The sequence below is a fragment of the Anabrus simplex genome, chromosome X, assembly GCF_040414725.1.
Source record: "Anabrus simplex isolate iqAnaSimp1 chromosome X, ASM4041472v1, whole genome shotgun sequence".
NCBI classification, from domain to species: domain Eukaryota; kingdom Metazoa; phylum Arthropoda; class Insecta; order Orthoptera; family Tettigoniidae; genus Anabrus; species Anabrus simplex.
In genome coordinates this window covers 112,215,218-112,235,801 of record NC_090279.1, presented here as the reverse complement: position 1 = coordinate 112,235,801, position 20,584 = coordinate 112,215,218, and the positions used below count along the sequence as shown (strand labels likewise).

At 42.2% G+C, this 20,584-nt stretch overlaps 1 protein-coding gene across 1 annotated transcript in view; it reads left to right on the top strand.

Annotated features, from left to right (window-relative positions):
• The window catches only part of LOC136886205 (C-type lectin lectoxin-Lio3), a 94,030-nt gene extending 76,472 nt beyond the window's left edge, over positions 1 to 17,558 (top strand). The window contains exon 5 of the mRNA XM_068230689.1: positions 17,390 to 17,558. Coding sequence (XP_068086790.1) covers positions 17,390 to 17,535 — 146 coding nt within the window. The 3' untranslated portion in view covers positions 17,536 to 17,558. The remainder of the gene's footprint in view (positions 1 to 17,389) is intronic.
• The last annotated feature ends 3,026 nt before the right edge of the window (positions 17,559 to 20,584 follow it).

Sequence of the window (20,584 nt, the reverse complement as noted above, 5' to 3'; positions counted from 1 at the left end):
AATTCGCCTCCAATAAACGGAATCTTTCAGCGACGTGAGAGTTATCAAATTATAGCTCTTGTCGCCTGTTTTTATACTGATCTAGTTTTAAGTCTATCCGATCAGCGGGTCGTTCACAATCTCAAAAGCGTCCTTTTATAAATTCACGCGTCATGGTTTATTTCGTATGTACTCACACGTTGACCAATCTTAGCACTCGGCTTGAGTCTGCGCTCTACATGACATGCGTCATTACCGCATCAACATTTTGCATAAAGTACGTCGGTTCGAATGAGACCTGACTTATAAATTTCCATAGGTTATATCAGGTTACAATATGAACAAGGTATGTCGTGACACAGGTTTTGCCACGACGAGTAGTGATGAATAATCAGATTGTTTCCCCGAGCGGTAGGGATGTTTATTTCAATGGGCCTGGAAGATTCGCTACGTGTGAAGAAACGAAGTCCTCTGCTTCCCAAAACCTTCTTTAATTGTAGACTGATGAGTATATATAATTATATACAGTATTTACAACTTCTTCTCAACCTCGAATATCAGTAACATGGAAGACTTGGCGTGGTCAAAATGCAGTAGTGAGTATTCTAAGTCCTGACTCGGACCTTATTATTGTTATTATCGGAGACCTGACGGACAGCGCTTCCACCCGCACTCCTGGTAGAGACGTTCTAAAAAAGACTCGACTAGGGTGTGTATCCCTGTTTTATACCCTCTCTACGTTACGCCCTTCTTCTAGAAAGCAATAGAAGTTCTCTTCCTATGGTAAATGTCCACAGACACACTAAAACGGAAACGCCTCTTTCCGTTCACTTACTTCCCACCTTTTCTAGAGATATATTGCGCACTTTTAGCAGGGTGCAGTTTCCTGCTTCATGACTCAGCTTTTTTTCTAATTTCACAACTTGTTATTTCCAGCATTTGTGTGCCTTCAAAATCTTAAATCCTATATGATTCTTAATTTACTTATATTCTTCTCCCAGTATTATCATTATGATACCTTGGCCGCACTGCCATTACATAGTCATTAGTATGAACTCTTAATTTTCCCCATAACATCAACGCATGTCTCAGTGACACCATTCCTCCTACGTTCCCAGTCACGGGTTCGATCCTCGGAAGAGTGAGTCCTGAGCTCGAACTGGAGCGGACACGACACCTACCCCCACCACTGGGGAAAAATGAATGTAATACCTCCTGCATTCATTTTTGCTCTTACATCCTGTTGGAGTCTCTATGCTCCTGATCGTGGGTGCGCTGCGCCGAGTTGTCCCTGACAATTGCTCTGCCCGTAGTAGGGCGCTCATATAATTCTAATCCCGGTAGCGATCCTGAGCGACTGTACCGGTCGAGGATGCTGAAAATGGACTGTGATGTCCTCATCAGAGACCTTAGCTCTGTGGTCATTAGTGATCACGTTTTGAAAAACACATAAGTTGGGACAGCGCTCCCGATTGTAGGCTTTACGCCTTCTACAGCACCACAACAGTAACAACAATAGCAACAGACTATTATAAGCACTGCTATCAAAATACTTCCAGTTACAATTTGATATACACTTGTATACTGTTGGGTCATTTGCCTTTTAAATTCCTTTCTTTCTGTAATACCAGTGCTTTTACGTCCTCATTCTTATGACTGGCTACCCTTAGGTCGCTTATAAGGTACAGTAAGCTACCTACTGTGACCCTATTTAATTCGGGTACATCACCTAATTTGATCCCACTATCCAATTGCTCATAACAATCATATATTAGCATCACTTCTGGTACTAAGTCGTTTTTCGTAGTAGTATACACTGAACCTGTACTCTGAATTTTACTTGTGGGCCTGTAAATTGTACATAAGTCTTATTCCCACACCATTCAAACTTATATCACTGGTAATATCCTGACATACACTGGCTACCCTTGTTTCTTGAGGCGAAACAAAAATATACATATTATCATCAATAATGAGTTCATAAACTGACATCACACTTTTCTTGCAGTTTTCCAGAATAAAACTAACACCAGTTAACAACTTGATAATACAACTACCCTTTGACATTACATTATTAATGGGAAAATTTGCTTTGCATAATCTCTGTCCATTGTCAGTCCGCTGGCATTGTTTCACTTGTTCATCACTTAACTCTACATATGTCTGTCTTTCTTGATCCGTTAATACCTACTGTTTCTCATTAGATATATACACAAAGTGGTTTGGATTACTTTTCATGGGAGAGGGGAAAGGTATACAATGGTACAAATTGTACTTTATTTTGTTAGTGAGAGGGGTGCGTAAAATATACACCAAAGTATCTTGAGTTATATACACACTCACTGATGATATTTTCAAAATCAAGTACCCATAAGTGACTTGCAATTCATATGGCAGATCATAACCTTTAGGGAAATCCCTTTGGGCTTTCTTATATGCCCTTATTAGATCATCGGGACTTAACACTAGGACACTCACTGTGCCTGACTGAGAACTCACAATACTATCTAATAAGATCTCATAATGCTCACGTAATTGCATCAGAAACCCTTGCAACTCAATTAAGTGTTTATTTAGTGATATTTGAATTTCTGACTGTCTAAAAGCCTCATTTATACCCGTTGTTTCATTCTGAATGAAACTTTTAAGTTGCTCAAACTGTTCACTTACTTTGAGTTAATTCGCCGTGATGTCATACAGAGTGCTATTGACAGACTATAAAGTTGATTTGCTACTTGTATCATGGACAATTGTAGTAAATAGCATCACTCTCGTCCAATGTGCCAAGCGACGTCTTCGCGATTGCATTAATCAACCCGCGCTTGCTTCGTTTCGCGTTGCCTTCCGGCGTACCGGCCCTAGTAATTTTCCTAATTAAGTCCATCATCTCTTGGATCCTTTGAAATTGTTGTTCTACCAACATTATCTCATGTTCGCACTTAATATGTATTTCCTTTTCTATCTGGATACACAGGGTTTTAGTCTTCTGTAAATTTCTGCGGGCTATATTAAATAGATCTGCCAAACGTGTAGGGTTAACATAAGTGATCAGTTTCCACTCTGTAGTGTACAATTGTACTTCTTGATAATTCAAATAGATTCCAGCTGTATTTCCATACTGGTTCATCTTGAAATCTAATTGACTGGTGGGTATAAACACACCTAGCAACATAACTGCGACGACCAGCGCTCCCCATGTCGTGTGGCTTGTCATCCCTTCCATTCGCCCAGTCTGTTCACCTCCCTGTAAGGTAAATAACGACTTTCGCTTTCTCTTTATCTCTACCTTACACACTATGCTGTTAGGTGTTGTGGAACCTACCCTCAACTGTTTGTCTGTACCTGAATGCACACTTAATGTGACTCACTGTCTTACTGTGCGTTTGTCTTTTCGTAATTATGCTCCCCACTAGGATACTATTATTCTGGTGAATAATTTTACTAAGATCTACGAATTCCTTTTCGTAACTGATATATCTGTGAAACTTCACCTCTGGGCAGCTCCAACAAGATTTTACAGGTATCACTGGCCCGTTCAAAAATTCTCTTTCTCCCTGATTGACGTTCCTGCGTCACTTTTCCTGGTCTCATGGACAGATGAAAGACATCATTAACTGTCAGTTATTTACTTGCCTATCGAAAATACGGTATCTATGCAAATGCTAGTAGTCTATTGAAGTAACCTCATCACGCTCTACCCCAATCTCGGAGTTACTACTAGTGGAATGGTTCTCAATGTGGTGAGAACATTCCCTTCAGTGGATTCTGTTCCCACGAGAATCACACTGTTGTGGAAAACCACCGGCCTAATGGTGATATTTCCCAGGCAGAACCCGCCTCACTGAGTTCATGCCTCACTCAGGGCGCCCGTTTTCGTGCATGAAGGACTAAATACAAGGCCACTCCCTAAGTGGAACCTTTAGTCGCCTCCTACGACAGACAGGTTCGAGCCGTGGCGTTATTCTGGTTGTGTAACTGTATGGGAAGAAAAGTACCAAAGTGTAGAGTGTTGTTTGCGTAAATCGCCGACACCACACGGGGTTATGCTCAAGATAACGTCCCTTATCCAGATGTCACCTGGATCACGTAAAACGTCCACCCGTGTGGAATTTCGCTGTACAATGAATGAATTTCGTTTCGCTTGGCATCGCGCCCTTTCCAATTTAATAATTGCGAGCAGATCTCATTTACTTTATACACAACGCTACTTAAATTATTCATCTAATATCCAGTGACAGTAAGTGAAGGAATCCTCAGAACGTGCACACAGTAAGTGTAAATAATTTTATTCCTCAATTAAAATTTGAACTCTCTCTACACGCAGTTCCGAAAACTGCGGTTCCCTTTTGACGAGTCTCGTCACCTGTAGTCCCTCTACTCACAATGGTACTCCCGTACCAAAATTCCTAGGCTCCTCTCTCACTCAGGTTAAGATTTCCAATACTTTCCTGATTTCGACGCGACCTGACCAAGTATTTCAACTAACTCTATCAGCGGTACACGATAATCCACAATGCCGCTGGAGTGAGGGAAAGTGTAACTCACTGCGACCTAAATGGGAACCATGCTTTTACATTTCTTCTCTAATTAATGAACATTTTTAGCCTGTTCTGGCGGACCACAATTTGCTTACCACGCTTATTTACCTGTAACGTGCAATTCACTCCCGATATCTTAGTGATTTTATAAGGGCCTTGATACGGTGGAGAAAGTTTCCCTGAACGTCCCCTTCGTAGGGCATCGTTGCGTAACAACACAAGATCTCCTACCTTGAATTAAACTTCATTCTTAGCTTTGTCATAATACTCCTTATCTTGCTCCTTGGTTTTAATTAACGTTTTCCTAGCTATCTCATGGCTCTCTTGCAGTTGTCTGGTTAACTGCTCCAAGACATTCTGACATTCATTATAATTCGGTTCTGGTTTCCTTTGGAGAACACCAGGGATATTTGCCTTTCGCCCAAATATTAACTTAAATGGTGTATAACCTGTGCTAGTGTGTTTGGTTGTGTTATACACAAACATTGCCATGGGAAGATAACTATCCCAGTCATCTTGTGAACTACACACATAATGTCTCAAATATTCTGCCAGCACTCTATGAGAGCGCTCCATACTGCCGTTAGATTGCGGTCGAAATGCCGCCGTATGGACTTTCTTGATTCGCAATATTCTGCATAATTTCTTAAAAACATCTGACATGAAATTGGCACACTGGTCTGTCAGTATGATATTTGTTATACCGAATACACTAATTAATCTACTAATCAGAGTTCGTGCTATATAGTTTCGGCACTTTGGTCTGGCATAGTACTCGCAATTAAATACTTGGACAGCTGATCTTGACAGGTGAATATATATTTACTTCCTGCTTCCGTTACATTTTTGTTGCTAGTTGTTTTACGTCGCACCGACACAGATAGGTCTTACGGCAACGATGGGACAGGAAAGGGCTAGGAGTGGGAAGGAAGCGGCCGTGGCCTTAATTAAGGTACAGCCCCAGCATTTGCGACCTATTGTCTCTGAAATTGAAGGAAGATCATGGTAAGGAGGCAAGTAATCTTGTTGAATACCTTTCTAAAATGTCAAATAAAGTTAGTCAATTGTTGTCTGGGGCTGCTGCCCCCAAACCCGACCAAGCCACTGCTATAAACATTGCAAGTGACGAGGATTCTTCCAAGAATGTAGAAAGCAGAAAATCTGTAGCAGCCCAACAATATTCTGCCCCATTAGAAAATGAGCCTGATCGTCGTACATCCATTCCAAACTTCTTTTTAAATAATGCTATGTCCGAAGCTTCTTCATCACCTAGGCCGTTACCTACTATATCACCTGGGTTCAGTAGTTTGCCTCATCCTTTGGCTATGTTGCTTACGGGAATTTCTAAGTTTTCTATAAACTGTACTAACGAGGTCATTTCATTTTTACGATTTTTAGTTGAATTTCAAGATCACTCTCTTGTATTTTTCTCTCTCTCATTCCCAAATTCTTCAAATTATTTACCCTTACTCCATAGGCATCCTCTCGGACAAAATAGTCTAAGCAATAGCTGAACAATCTTCCATGGAAGACTTCCATGCTCACATTCTGGCGAATTTCATTCCGGCTAGGGCAATGTCCTCTCTAATAGAGAAGTTCTACTTCAGACTACAGCGACTGGATGAAAATCTGGCAGACTTCATCCAAGATATTAAGTTCTACACCAGGGTATTCGCTCTTCATTTCCCTGAAGATCAAATTGTGCAGACGATTGTTGAAGGCATTTCCCCGCCCTACAGGTCATATCTGTGATTCGCGTCGCGTCCACAAACTTTTGCATAATTAGAGGCTATGGCGGCCTCAGCCGAAGGAGTTAGGTATGCCCACACCTTAATAGTCGCGAAGGAGCCCCCTCCGTCTTCCAATAGTTTTCGGCCTTCACCTCGCCGAACATTTACCACCCGTAAATGCTATGCTTGTGGGTCTCCGGATCATCGGCGTAACACGTGCCCAGTAATAAAATCGAGTGAGACAAAGAATGGAGCAGGGTCACCTCAAGGATGTTTCAAATGCGGCTCTTTTACTCATATCGCCAAAAATTGCCCTAATGCCAATAGCACCCCCTGGTGCTCAACTTCTTGTGCAACCTCCACCAACTCAAATAATAGGAAATTAATAGTGTCTCCGGCTGAGTCGGCGTGTTCATATTTTCAAGGCTCAGCCCCTATTAAACCCTCCGAAAGCTCAGGTACGGATCAGGTTCTTCTAATTCATTATGTGAATGTCCTAAAGGATGCCTTAGGATTGCAGCGGAGTCCCTCGCACTGGTAACGTTTCTCAAAATTGAGTTGAATAGTGAACCCGTTACCGCTCTCTTAGACTCAGGGTGTGTTTGTTCTATTATTTCGGCTGAATGGTATTCGAAATTAAAGTCTGTCTCTAATTTTTCTGATTGTTGTCTTCAGTCCAATGCGTTTCGGCTAATTCCTCTCCCTTATAAATTTTAGTTTTTCCTATTCGCCAAAATTCGTATTTATTAATTTACATGGAAAGTTAAATTTTTTGTGGCTAAGCACTTGTCCTGACCCATAATATTAGGAGCAGACTTCATATCTCATACCCGTCTACTACTCGAAATTCAGAGCAAGTCGTGCACTTTCAAATTTGCCAATAATTGTAAAATTCCTTTGCTTAAGTGTAATTCTGTATCATGTTCATCTGTTTCGCCTACCCAGGATAAGATGTTGTTAGAACTTAGACATCTACCTGAGGAGCAGGCTGATAGTATTCGTAAGATTTGTCAGTCGTTTCCGGAAGTATTTTCCGATACTCTTGGCGTTACTGACCTTATTGAATACAAGATTGAAGTTACGGATTCGATCCGGTCAGGTTTCCACCTTATAGGCTATCTCCACCTACAATGAAGGCTCTTAAAGAGATCATCGATTAGATGTTAAAAGATGGTATTATTCGACCTTACAAGTCGGCGTATTCATCACCCATTTCCCTGGTGCCGAAACCCCAAGGTGGCTTCAGGCCTGTGATTGACTATAGGGCTTTAAATAGGAAGGTGGTGTTACAATCTGTGCCCCTTCCCGACCTTCATTCTTGTTTTTCATGGGTTCTGAAACCCAAGTTCTTCACCATCTTGGATCTTTAGCAGGCGTACAACCAGATCTCTCTAACCGAAGAATACAAATATCTAGAAGCTTTTGCCACGGTTTGGAACTTGTATGAGTATAACCGCGTGCCTTTTGGGCTCCTCACGGGGGCAGCCGTGCTCACGAGACTGCTAGATAGAGTCTTCTCCGACATCAAGTTTGAATACTTGTATCATTATCTTGATGATGTCGTATTTTCTGAGACCTTTGAAGAACATCTAGATCATCTGAAGGAAGAACTCAATCGCCTTCGTAAGGCTGGGTTGACTGTGAAGTTGTCTAAGGTAGCTTTTGCTAAGCCATCTATATCATTCCTAGGCCATATTATGTCGCCCGATGGTGTTTCTATCGATCATTCCAGAACACAGGCCATCCGTGATTTCAAACAACCTAAGGACATCAAAGGTATTGCCAGGTTCATAGGCATGGTGAATTTCTTCAGAAAATTTATTCCTAAATTCGCTAACAGATCGGCGCCCTTCAACTTACTCCGAAGGAAAGACGTCAAATTTCAGTGGGGACCGTCTCAACAAGCGCTTTTGAAAATCTGAAATTAGCTCTGTGTAATGCCCCGGTCCTTGCTATGCCTGATTTTTCCAAGAAATCCATTGTCCAAACCGACGCCTCATCATGGGCGGTGCCTGCTGTCCTTCTTCAGGAAACTGAACTCGGAAGAAGACCCATTGCTTATGCGTCTAGGACATTATCAGCCCAAGAGGCAAAATATTCCATCTATGATCTTGAAGGTTTGGCGGTCTTATTTGCATTAGAGAAGTTCCGCCTCTATCTGGAACATGTCATGTTCGACCTGGAAACAGATAATCAAGCCTTAAGTTGGGTGTTGGCTAGGACGCGTCGTACCCGTTGGGCCATTAGGATTTCTGCCTTCCAATTTGAGGTAAGACATATCAGGGGATCTGGAAATGTGGTGGCGGATGGACTAAGCCGCATGTTTGCTCATGATGTGGAGACCGCCGAACAGGATGATAGTTCTTCTCTCCCCACGCCCGTACCTTCGGTTGTTAATGCCATTCTAACTGATGCCCCCATGTTGTTTAGGGACATTGAAAAATATCAACGTGAATATCGTGTTCTGGCGTCTGTTATTGAAACTCTTTCTTCCGGGGAACATGTCGTCCCTTATGAGTTCAGGAACGGGGTTTTGTGTTGCCCGTCGAGGCATGATCAGAAGATGAAAGTAGTGGTTCCAGCTGTGCTTTCCTATGATCTTCAAGTACTATCATGAGACCCCATTAGGGGGGCATTTGGGCATCTTCAAAACTCGAGAAAAGGTCCGAGAGATGTTTATTTGGAAAAGATTGGACAGTGAAATTCGTGAATTGGTACAAGCTTGTAAACCTTGCTTGCTTAGTAAGCCCACCTTGTCCACTAAGCTCGATCTATTATCATCTCATCAAGCGTCCCGCCCCATAGACCACCTGTATATAGACTACGTCGGACCCTTCCCCCAATCAAAGGGGAACGCCAACAAATTCATTCTCGTCTGTGTAGTTGGTTTCACTAGGTTTTCCTGGTTATTCCCGACTAATCTGGCTACCGCTCAGTCCACCATTCCCTGTTTATATACTATACTTGCTTATTTTGGCCCGTGTCAATATATAGGTTCTGATAATGCTAAAGCATTTACTTCCAACCTCTTCCGTAAATTCTGTTTTGATCTGTCTATATCACATGTAACTACTTCGGCGTATTACTCTTAACCATCCCTGCCTGAACGGGTCAATCGTAATCTTAGATCGGCTATCAATGCATTTCATCATGAAGATCATTCCAGGTGGGATACGTACCTGCATTTGTTGGCCTTTGCCTTAAATTCGGCAGTTCATAAGTCTCGCAAGGTCACTCCAGCTTCTCTGATGTTTAAATTTGTGCCTAACATGCCGCTATCTAACCTTTGGTCACTTAATTATATCTTACCGGAGACAATAGATCCCGATAATACTAGAGATCTGTAGAAGAATGCTAAGGCCATTCTTAAGGTGTCCCATGAAAAAGTTAGGGAAAGATATGATCGTGGACGGAGGCTCACCAATTTAAAAGTCGGAGATCAAGTTATGGTTATAAACTTTGTTTCCGCGGGCAAGTTTGCCCCCAGATTTCATGGGCAGTGTATTATTTTAGATGTTTTAACACCAGTTGCATTATTAGTGAGCAGTCCAGCAACGGAGAGGATCTTTAGAGTTCACTTATCGCAGGTTAAACCTGTGTAATGTAATTGCTAGCTTAGTCATCAAAGTTTAGCAGGAGTCTGAAGGTTATATATATATTTTGAGGTCTTCTGCACTATTAATTTTTGTAATTGTGTATATGATTTGTATGTACGATCTTCCCCTCTGGTTTTCCTGCTGTCAGTTCCTTTGTGGCCATTACCAAGCCCCCGTCTCCTGCATATCCACACTATTGGCACTAAAAGCCTTCCTCGCCGCCCGCCCCTCCAAATCACCAATAAAGATCGAACTATCAAGTCTGCGACAACACTTCTCTGTCGCCGAGATCTTGCTGTTTCAGTGCCCCCTCAGCCATTCGCCGTCGTACTGCAACTGAAGTGGGGTACGGGCCCTCTCCACTCCCGTGAATGCTCCTTGTGGACGGCGCGCTGTAGTCCATCTCCCGGCAAAGGCTGAAGTGCGGGGCCCCTACCGCCAACTCATCTGGGGACTGTATATATACTTCTAATCTGCGGCGGACATCACCACGACTACCCCTCGCATAGTAGCGGGTGAGGTGTATCTGAGGGTACTTGAGGGGTCCGGGCGACTACAACTGGATATCGGCAGCGGCGGCAGGACTTGCCGTCAAAACTAATAACATGTATTTAACACTCTATGACAACAAGGACACTAAAGGTGGAGTTAAACATGTTTCTACCTATCAACAAAAAACTTAGAAATTTTCTTCAACTGGAAATGATTTTTTCTTTTTCAAAATTCTTCGGTGTCACCCCCAAGGAAGGACATTTAGGGGGGGGGGGAGGTCTGTACCGGGAGGTACACCCCGAAGCCGCGCATTTAAATTCAGCGCCTAAATGAACTCCCCTATTGGTAAAACAGTGAAACTGATACTAAACCAACTTTGAACTTTATTCAGAAGATGTCTCCACTGAAGTATTATGTAATTTTGTTATTGTGCAGTTGCCATACCTGTGTGAATTTCTACTTGTTTTGTTTACCATTCATCAAGAAGTTTGGACATTCTGCCATAGATGACGCTAACTAAATGCCATGATCACGCACCCTGGTGCAAAGTGTAAGAAGTTATAATTTAAAGAAGTTTTGTATTTCTAGGTTTTTGTAACTGAATGATATTCATTTATTTTTGGGTTGGCAATATTTCCTTTTTATTTCCGCCAGTTTTTAATCCAGCCAATCCCTAATTGTAAAGCGAGGGGCTTGAAGCCCAGGACTTGTGGAATTTACAACATTGTATTTTCCTTGTCGGGTTTCTAAATTGCTAATTGTACCTGTTACGCTGTTATTTGTTGATTTTTGAAATTCTAAAGAAATAGAACCTTTGTTAAAGTTTTAAATTAACTTTAATATTGTAGTTGGACCCATTCACCCCAGCACTTTATTTCACCTCTTTCTGCTCCACGGGTATCCCCGTAACAAATACAATTAAATATAGAAGAGTGGAACAAGAAAGTGGAAGTACACCTAATAGAGTACAGGCGCATGAAGAACTTGACTGGCAGCACACGGCGTATCGACATGACAGTCCACATAAATAACAGGTTAGGGCTCATTATCCCTCTCAGTGCGCGATTCAAGTACCAGACTGGGCGGCCGGGGGAAGTAAATCTACGATTGCTAGCTGTAGCACGCCGTGACTTGCCAGAATTCTTTATACCGTTCAACAAAGCGCTTCAGTTGCCTGTGAGAAGTGAACATATTCCGATCTCATTTACACGGACCGGCTTGACTTCGTGATATAAACAGGTGACGTCAGTTTCACGAAGTTGTTGCCTGTGCAGTCGAATAGAGAATAGGAGATTGCTGGTGGCTATTGTTTTAATAGGAATACCACGGGGCGGCCATCTTCTATCAAGGTCCGGCACTTCCAAAAATTGGAGGTATTGGCGAAAGATAGGGAAGCACCACGAAGGTCGTGAATATGAATGACTCGGGGTCGGACGACAACAAGAGTTGACCAAGAAAGGTCGGACATGAAAGATAAGAGGAGGTAAGTGGAAAATATGCCAGACTCAACTAGAGGGCGTCAACCCACGGGCTCAAGTGAGAGCCATCAGTGCATCTCTTAGTCTTCTCTTACGGCAGATAGGGGATACGGTGGATTATCTTCTAACTCCCCTATCCACTGGGGGTCCAGAAGGCTGAGGTTCGAATGCCGCTCTATCCTGGGTTGATATTTTCATCTCAAAATCGTCGTGGTGTCGAGAAGGACATCCGGCCGTATGTCTGCGTTCAAAACCATTATGAGACTCGATGCCTGCAGTGAGCTCGGAAATAACTGGGATAATCTGAAGAAAGATAAAGTGTTATGGATCTACTGTACGACACATATACCAAGACCGACTACAGGATATCAGACCTAATGCTACTATCGATTGGGAGTAAAATGGCGCCTTCGTGGGCGAACGTGTGAGACATGTGGTTGTGTTTACGTTCTGTTAAAGAATGTTGTTTTGATCTAGTTATTGAAGTATAATCTATAACGGTTTATTAGTTCGTTATTGGTTCGTTCCTGCTGGGTTCGTGGTTGTACATCGAATTATGGCGTTGTTGAAGCTTTTACATTCCCTGAAAGTAGATATTTACGGGAGAAATGGATAAGCAATTTTCATTGGGGAAATTTGGAAGTCAATGAACAAACTATCGGATGTGTGTAACCAACCGAAAATAGTGAGCCTATTCGTTTTTGTTTTCTTATTCAGTCGGATAAATTTCATGAAATTTGACTATTAATGTTAGTTTCCTTGTAGAATATAAGTTTATGAGTGTATTCATATGGGTCAGTGGTCACTTAGAATCTCTAATTATGCGCAGTCATGTGAGAATGTGTTTGTGTTGATCGTGTTGCGAACCGGATTTAAATCGAACTATGGCAATGCCTCTCATAAAACTATTCTTTAGTTTTCTAAGGAGTAAAACATTAAGAGAGAAGTGGATTAAGAACATACATCGTGAATATTTGTATTAAACAGTAATGTGCATATGTCATCTGAGAGTAAGTCTGAGGTTAGAGAAGACTTTTTTTATAATTCTAAATGGTGGACGTATTTGTATTCCTCGAAAACAATTCATTTAGATAGATGATAATTGATACAGTCAGTCGATTGGAGCCCTGCAAACGAAGCAGACGTGTGTGCGGAGTGCTGGGTGTTGTGGCGTAAGCATAATGGGAATAAGCATAGAACTCTACCGAGCGGTCATCGGCCGATGGAACAATCGAATAAAACATCAGGTATGTGGTTTAAAATGTGATATAAAATACTCTGAAATCGTGCTGGCAGCGTTAGTGATTGCTGCATTATTAGTAATTGGAGGAGTGGAAAGCAACCCTGGGCCACTGAATTGGGAAGATATAGCTAAGATCAAGGAGGTGATAAAAGAGGGCAGCCAAACAGACACAACGAGGGAGCTCATTATGGCACAGAATAAAGATATTCAGGATATGAAAGACTGCCTTCGAGGTGATATGGCAGGTATAAAAGAATCTCTAGATAAACACCAGGAAGAAATGAAAATTGCTAAGGAACACCGACTGGTATTGGAGCAGCGCACACGGGAGCTGGAGATGCAGGTCCGGAGATCAGTGCTTACCCAACGTAGCAGATGTCTGGTCATACATGGGATTAAGGACAATAGAAGCGAGGACAAACTGGCGTTACTAGATGCTGTGTTGGAAGTGTTCACACAAGGAGTGAAAGTAAATTGCACGGAATCCGATGTTGACGACGTGCAGAGAATAGGAAGGATCCAAGGGAACAGACCGATTAAAGTACAATTGGTATCTGGAATGAAAACCCACCAAATTCTCCGGAATGCCAGGAATTTAAAAGGGACGGAAGTCTGGATCCAGAGAGACCTGGGAATTGAAGAAAGGAAAGAGATGAAAATCCTACGATTCCACTTGGGGAGAGCAAGAAGAGAGGGCCTTACAGCGTTTATTAGAGGCAAGAGACTATTCATCACAGGCGATGGTTGGAGAAAGAACTACACGCCATCCCAGCTGGAAGCACTGGCGCGAGGAGGAAGTGCGGTACCGGCGCAACACGGAAGAAAGAATGATGACGTGCAGAAAACAGGAGCAGAGCTCGTGTCGCCAAGGTTGCTGACACCTACTGACAGTGAGGGCGTTGCCACTACTACGGAGAGACGACCTGTAAGTAAATGTTTAACACCTGATGAGGAACCGGGTAATAGCTCGTGTACTACTCCGGTAGCTGAAAAAAGCAGCTGCAGGACAGAGGACGTTAAGAAAAAGAAGCAGGGACAGAGCTTGAAGGACTTATGGGCTAAGAAGGGAGTGTTCTCAGATGGAAAAGGTAATAAACGGGAAGGAAAGAAGGTAGGGGAAATTTATAGTTCCCCTCATGGAAGTATAGTACAAATTGATAAAACAATAAACACACGTAGAAAAAGAGGTAGTGTCTCGGATAATAGGAAAGATGATAATTGATACAGTGATGTTCCGTCAGCGTCCATGTGTCGCGTGATTTAGATGCAATTGTATTTTGCAAGAATCTGTGCTTGCCTGCAGAAACATTTAGCTGGATCTTGAAGTATAACAAAACTTATAGTGTGACAGATGGAGCAATTTGTACAGTTACAGAGAAGAAACAGTGACTTGCAGGGATTAGCTTAGTTTCTAACGCACGGGTTTTATTGTACCAATACCTTCTGATTCATGCTGTGGACATCTGTTATCAAGCAGTCTACACCAAAGTGAAGCTCGTCCATGTGGGTTAAAGACATCACTGTTTAGAGTCAATAGAGTTTTTATATTCATGTTCTTAAATGGGTTATTCCTTTACATAATTAGTGTCTCAACGTTTCATTACTAAGTTTATCATCATTGTTGGAAGTTCAGCTATACCATACGTCAACATATTATTAAAAAGTTCCCAGTAAGGAAGGCTTAACATCACCAGGGCCATTCATTGGGCTAGCATGATCATTTCAGGCGTACTTCCCTTTCATTGAGTGCTGAACATTAGAAATTGTCTCCACCACTCCGAAACTAAGGCAACACGTTATGTTTCTTAGTTCCCATGAGAGGTAATAAATTGAGGAATTTCGCACCTTAAATTACTTTTAAAAATTCAAAATGATGTCATAAATATCATTTTAACAGTTTTGTAATGGATTTCCATCTACCCAGCGAAGTGAAATCTAAGAGAAAAAGTTATTTGGGTTCGAATTCCACTGTCGTCAGCCCTGAAGATGGTTTTCCGTGGTTTCCCATTTTCACACCAGGCAAATGCTGGGGCTGTACCTTAATTAAGGCCACGGCCGCTTCTTTCCAACTCCTAGGCCTTTCCTATCCCATCGTCGCCATACGACATATCTCTGTGTCAGTAAAGCCACTAGCCAAAGCGTTATTTGACTAAGTGAATTGTCTAAATCTATTCTAGCAGAATATGTGTTATTCTAGTTGATTACATGTGCTGACTAGTAGTTGGAGAAGCGTTTTCATAGGTTCAACAGTGATTTTTCCTATGATGTTACATTTATCATGTTAAATTACCACCGTTGACAAAATATGTACGTGAACTTTTCGTAATTTCTGGGGGACTGAACTACATATTGTGTAGGAAGCTCTTTCATTGGTATTAAGACAAGTAATTTAATGTGACGTCGGGTGGAGTGACCCAGACGGTTCAAGCTCTAGCCTTCTGACCCCAACTTGCCGGGTTTGATTCGGCTCGGTCCGGTAATATTTGAAGGTGCTTAAATACGTCAGCCTCGTGTCGGTAGATTTAATGGCAGGGAAAGAACTTCTGCGGGAGTAAAATCCGGCATCTCTGAAAACCGTAAGTTAGTTAATCATCGAAATGATGTTATTGCTTGCTACCTAACTTTCATAAGTCTGCATCAACTGCGCCCACGACGTCCACCATCTTGGTTTTGATATTATGGTCTGATATATTGTAGTCTGTCTTGCATATACCCTGTATTTCATGTGAGCCTCCACTCAGCGATTGGTGGCTCCATTGACCTCGAAAATAACTGGTATCTGAAGAAAGATAAAGTGTTATGGATCTACTGAACGACACTTATGCTCTGTGTTTCCAGGTGAGCCTGCTCTCAGCAGTTCGTGGCTGCAGTGACCTCGAAAATAACTGGGGTAATCTGAAGAAAGATAAAGTGTTATGGATCTATTGTACGGCACTTATGTCCTGTGTTTTCAGGTGAGCCTGCTCTCAGCAGTTCGTGGCTGCAGTGACCTCGAAAATAACTGGGGTAATCTGCAGAAGGATAAAGTGTTATGGATCTAGTGTACCACACTTATGTCCTGTGTTTCAGGTGAGCCTGCTCTCAGCAGTTCGTGGCTGCAGTGACCTCGAAAATAACTGGGGTAATCTGCAGACGGATAAAGTGTTATGGATCTAGTGTACCACACTTATGTCCTGTGTTTTCAGGTGAGCCTGCTCTCAGCACTTGGTGGCTCCAGTGACCTAGAAAATAACTGGTATCTGAAGAAAGATAAAGTGTTATGGATCTAGTGTACCACACTTATGTCCTGTGTTTCCAGGTGAGCCTGCTCTCAGCAGTTCGTGGCTGCAGTGACCTCGAAAATAACTGGGGTAATCTGAAGAAAGATAAAGTGTTATGGATCTATTGTACGGCACTTATGTCCTGTGTTTTCAGGTGAGCCTGCTCTCAGCAGTTCGTGGCTGCAGTGACCTCGAAAATAACTGGGGTAATCTGCAGAAGGATAAAGTGTTATGGATCTAGTGTACCACACTTATGTCCTGTGTTTCAGGTGAGCCTGCTCTCAGCAGTTCGTGGCTGCAGTGACCTCGAAAATAACTGGGGTAATCTGCAGACGGATAAAGTGTTATGGATCTAGTGTACCACACTTATGTCCTGTGTTTTCAGGTGAGCCTGCTCTCAGCACTTGGTGGCTCCAGTGACCTAGAAAATAACTGGTATCTGAAGAAAGATAAAGTGTTATGGATCTAGTGTACCACACTTATGTCCTGTGTTTCAGGTGAGCCTGCTCTCAGCAGTTCGTGGCTGCAGTGACCTCGAAAATAACTGGGGTAATCTGAAGAAAGATAAAGTGTTATGGATCTAGTGTACCACACTTATGTCCTGTGTTTCAGGTGAGCCTGCTCTCAGCAGTTCGTGGCTGCAGTGACCTAGAAAATAACTGGGGTAATCTGCAGAAGGATAAAGTGTTATGGATCTAGTGTACCACACTTATGTCCTGTGTTTCAGGTGAGCCTGCTCTCAGCAGTTCGTGGCTGCAGTGACCTCGAAAATAACTGGGGTAATCTGCAGACGGATAAAGTGTTATGGATCTAGTGTACCACACTTATGTCCTGTGTTTTCAGGTGAGCCTGCTCTCAGCAGTTCGTGGCTGCAGTGACCTCGAAAATAACTGGGGTAATCTGCAGAAGGATAAAGTGTTATGGATCTAGTGTACGACACTTATGTCCTGTGTTTCAGGTGAGCCTGCTCTCAGCAGTTCGTGGCTGCAGTGACCTCGAAAATAACTGGGGTAATCTGAAGAAAGGTAAAGTGTTATGGATCTAGTGTACGGCACTTATGTCCTGTGTTTCAGGTGAACCTGCTCTCAGCAGTTGGTGGCTGCCTGGTGAACCGGACAACAATGATGATCGCAGGTGCGCATTCGCTCGCTCCTCTGGGCTGCTGTTGAACGTGTATTGTAAAGTGTCCCGGTCCTTCATCTGCGAGATTCCACTGTGAAGAAATCTCATGTAGCGTGTTGACATCTAATAAAGCTACTTGTAAATAAGTGGTGAAGTTCTTTGTGCTGTTTGAACACTAAACTACAGGAAAACTTACAAATCATCAGGGTCATCATAATGTAGTGTTCTACTTTTCTTTAAAAAACAAGGTCATCAGGGATGTGACGTTCTACCCTCTTTAAAAACAATAAGTTTATCAGTTATATAATGTTCACATTCCCTTAAGAACCACAAGGTCGTTCGGCATGTAATGCTTTATGTTACATTAAAACAAGGAAATCATCAGACATCTAATTTTCAACTTTCCTTTTAAAACCACAAGGTCAACAGACACGTAATATTTTATTTTCCTTAAAACAACAAAGGAATCAAATATGTAATGTTCTACTCTCCTTTAAAACGAGAAGGTCATAGGAAATGTAATGTCCTACTGTGCCTTCATTTAAACAACAATGTCATCAGACATGTAATTTTGTACTTTCCTTAAGAACAACAAGGTCATCAGACATACGTAATGGAAATTGATGTTGACAGAAGTGTGCAACTGATGTTTTGTCCACTGAAAATATAAAATCACATCAATTCGGTCAAGAGCTTGCGCGGCGACCTTCATCATTGTGGAGCTCAAAAGAAGAACTAATCGTGGAAATTACAAGGAATCGAGGCACCGATTCACACTTTCCATGCTCAGTAAAAGTTGTGTAAATCTCTTCTTCTCTTACGTTGGAGCGATGCTGATTGAATGCTGGCATGGGTGCTGATATTTTCGGTTCCGCTGACTGAACTTTCGCCATATTCTCTTTAGAGAAATTCCGTATCGTCCTTTTTACATTGAACTTTACCAGGTTTAGGATGGTTTCCTATCAATAAGCTAACCGACTTCCACTCTACACCTTTCCTACAGCCTCCTGAGCTACTCCGGGCAATGTACGCCTGACACTAAAAGGACACTCTTCACTTTATTATCGGCATAGCAATAGTCAAATGACAGAATTAAGGGCCTTGTGGTGGTGGAGGAGGGGCGGGGGTGGGGGGTGGGGGTGAAAACAACCAAGGTAACTCTTGTCTTTACTAAGAGGCGACTAAAAGGGTCCCTAGAGTTTCTTACTTTGAGATCGCTGGCTAGCGACCATTGTACATCTAGCTGAGTTCTGGCACAGCACTACTTGTGGCATGCTCCTGACTTTCTCCATCCTACCTGACCTTTCCTTGGCCAACACTAGATCTTTTCTGATCCCTAATATACAGTATTAGGTATCGAAGCCTGGGTTGTCTTTCATTTTCAAGGCCTTCGTTGCTCGTGTCTGCCTTTGGATGATACCTCCATTTTCGACTTTGTCACTTTAAACTCTGATTGGAATAAATAGAGAATGGTTGTTATGTAACCACCACCATCACCACCACCACGTCGTGAAGCAGATTTTCCGTGCTAAGAGCAGATGGAGGATGGCTCTTTATCGCTATTTTAATAAAAGCAAAACCAGCGTCTTCAGTCGGATTGCCACTGAAGAATTAGTGAACCTGAATTACAACCAAGTGCTACTTCACTCTTCTCACAGTGTTTTCTCTTGAGCAGATGTGAACGTAGAGTTTTAGGGTTTTTTGCTGCGAACTGTGAACAGAGACACATTTCGGACAGAGGTGTGCCCAGACATCTGACAGCCATTTCACTTCACTTCTGCTTAACCTGTCCGTAGGCAGTGAGTTCTCTCTGAAGAACATCACTTTCACATCACTGTTTTTGGAAGCATTTTCTAAAGTATTTACGGTCATGTGCTTCAGTTTGTCGCAAGTCTCACTGTGATGCCTTTCCACTTCGTTTACTGTAGATACTAAATTTTCGGATTCTGTACGAGTCTGATATTTTCAGGCCTTAGAGTTCTGTGTTCCCTGTACTGACGACATATCTGTGGGTTGGTGACACATCACTGCCTAACACACACTAGCGCTACGCCTGCATCAAAACTAGGATTTTCATGGCTTCTTGGTCGCTCACGATTCGCTGCTTTTTTATTTATTGTAGCTGCGAGACCATAGTGATACTAATTGTTACAGGGTTTCCGTGGAACAGAGAGGTGAAAGAAGGTGCTGGTTTGATTGGGTCTCTCTGCGACAGTAAAAAGATTCATTTAAAACTTTAAAAATTTAAGGTTATATTTCTTTCCAGATATTATATTTTAACAAACAACAAGATTTCAGGTACAGAGCTAGTTTGGTACAAAATAGAAAAACAGAAAAACCTAGAAAATATTAGTTAGACTGGCAAGGAGACGAATTTCCCAATTTGTTTTACAGGAAATTTTAAATCACAATTTTCAAGAGCACTTTGCTCCAAAGGTTACATGTTATGGCCTTCCAAAGGCACCATTCAGTATCGCACAAAGGAAAGAGCCTCATTGCTCTGCAATTCTACCAAGGACGCTCCCAAAACCTTACAGCATATTCAAGGCAACCATTAATATTTCCAATTGGGATTGGAGCGTCTTTGATCAATAAAATTACATTTTCAGGCCCCTCGAGGTACAACCTACATTTAATAGTTCAAACAGACAGCATCGTCTTCAACACTCAACAGTTTAACCACTTAACAGAAAAAGAAAAATTTTACAAGAGTATAGAAACACTCATTCTACCGGGCTTTGGTGGGAAGAAAAAACCAGGTTAACGTTACTTACCGGAAAAATCAAAAATTTATGCGCCCCTTCAAATCAAGGATCGAACCCATACTTGGGCTTGTGGCCCGACGATGCAGAGGCTAATCCCCAACTACTGAGGTGACTAGATAGACAAGTTAAGTTACAATTGACAATAGTGAAATCAGTTACAAAATAGAAGTCACCTCAAGATTAATTGAAGGGGAATTCGAGAGGGTAACGCACTCTCCATCCCCGATTTTCAGTTTAAGTACTTTTGACTTACTTGAACTTTTACATGAGAAGGAAGAAAGTACATTTTAGGAAATTGACTGTTACATAGTTGAAGCTTAGAAACTTCCCCTCGAGTCAGCTTGCGGAGATAACTACTGATATAGAAAAATAGCGGCCATT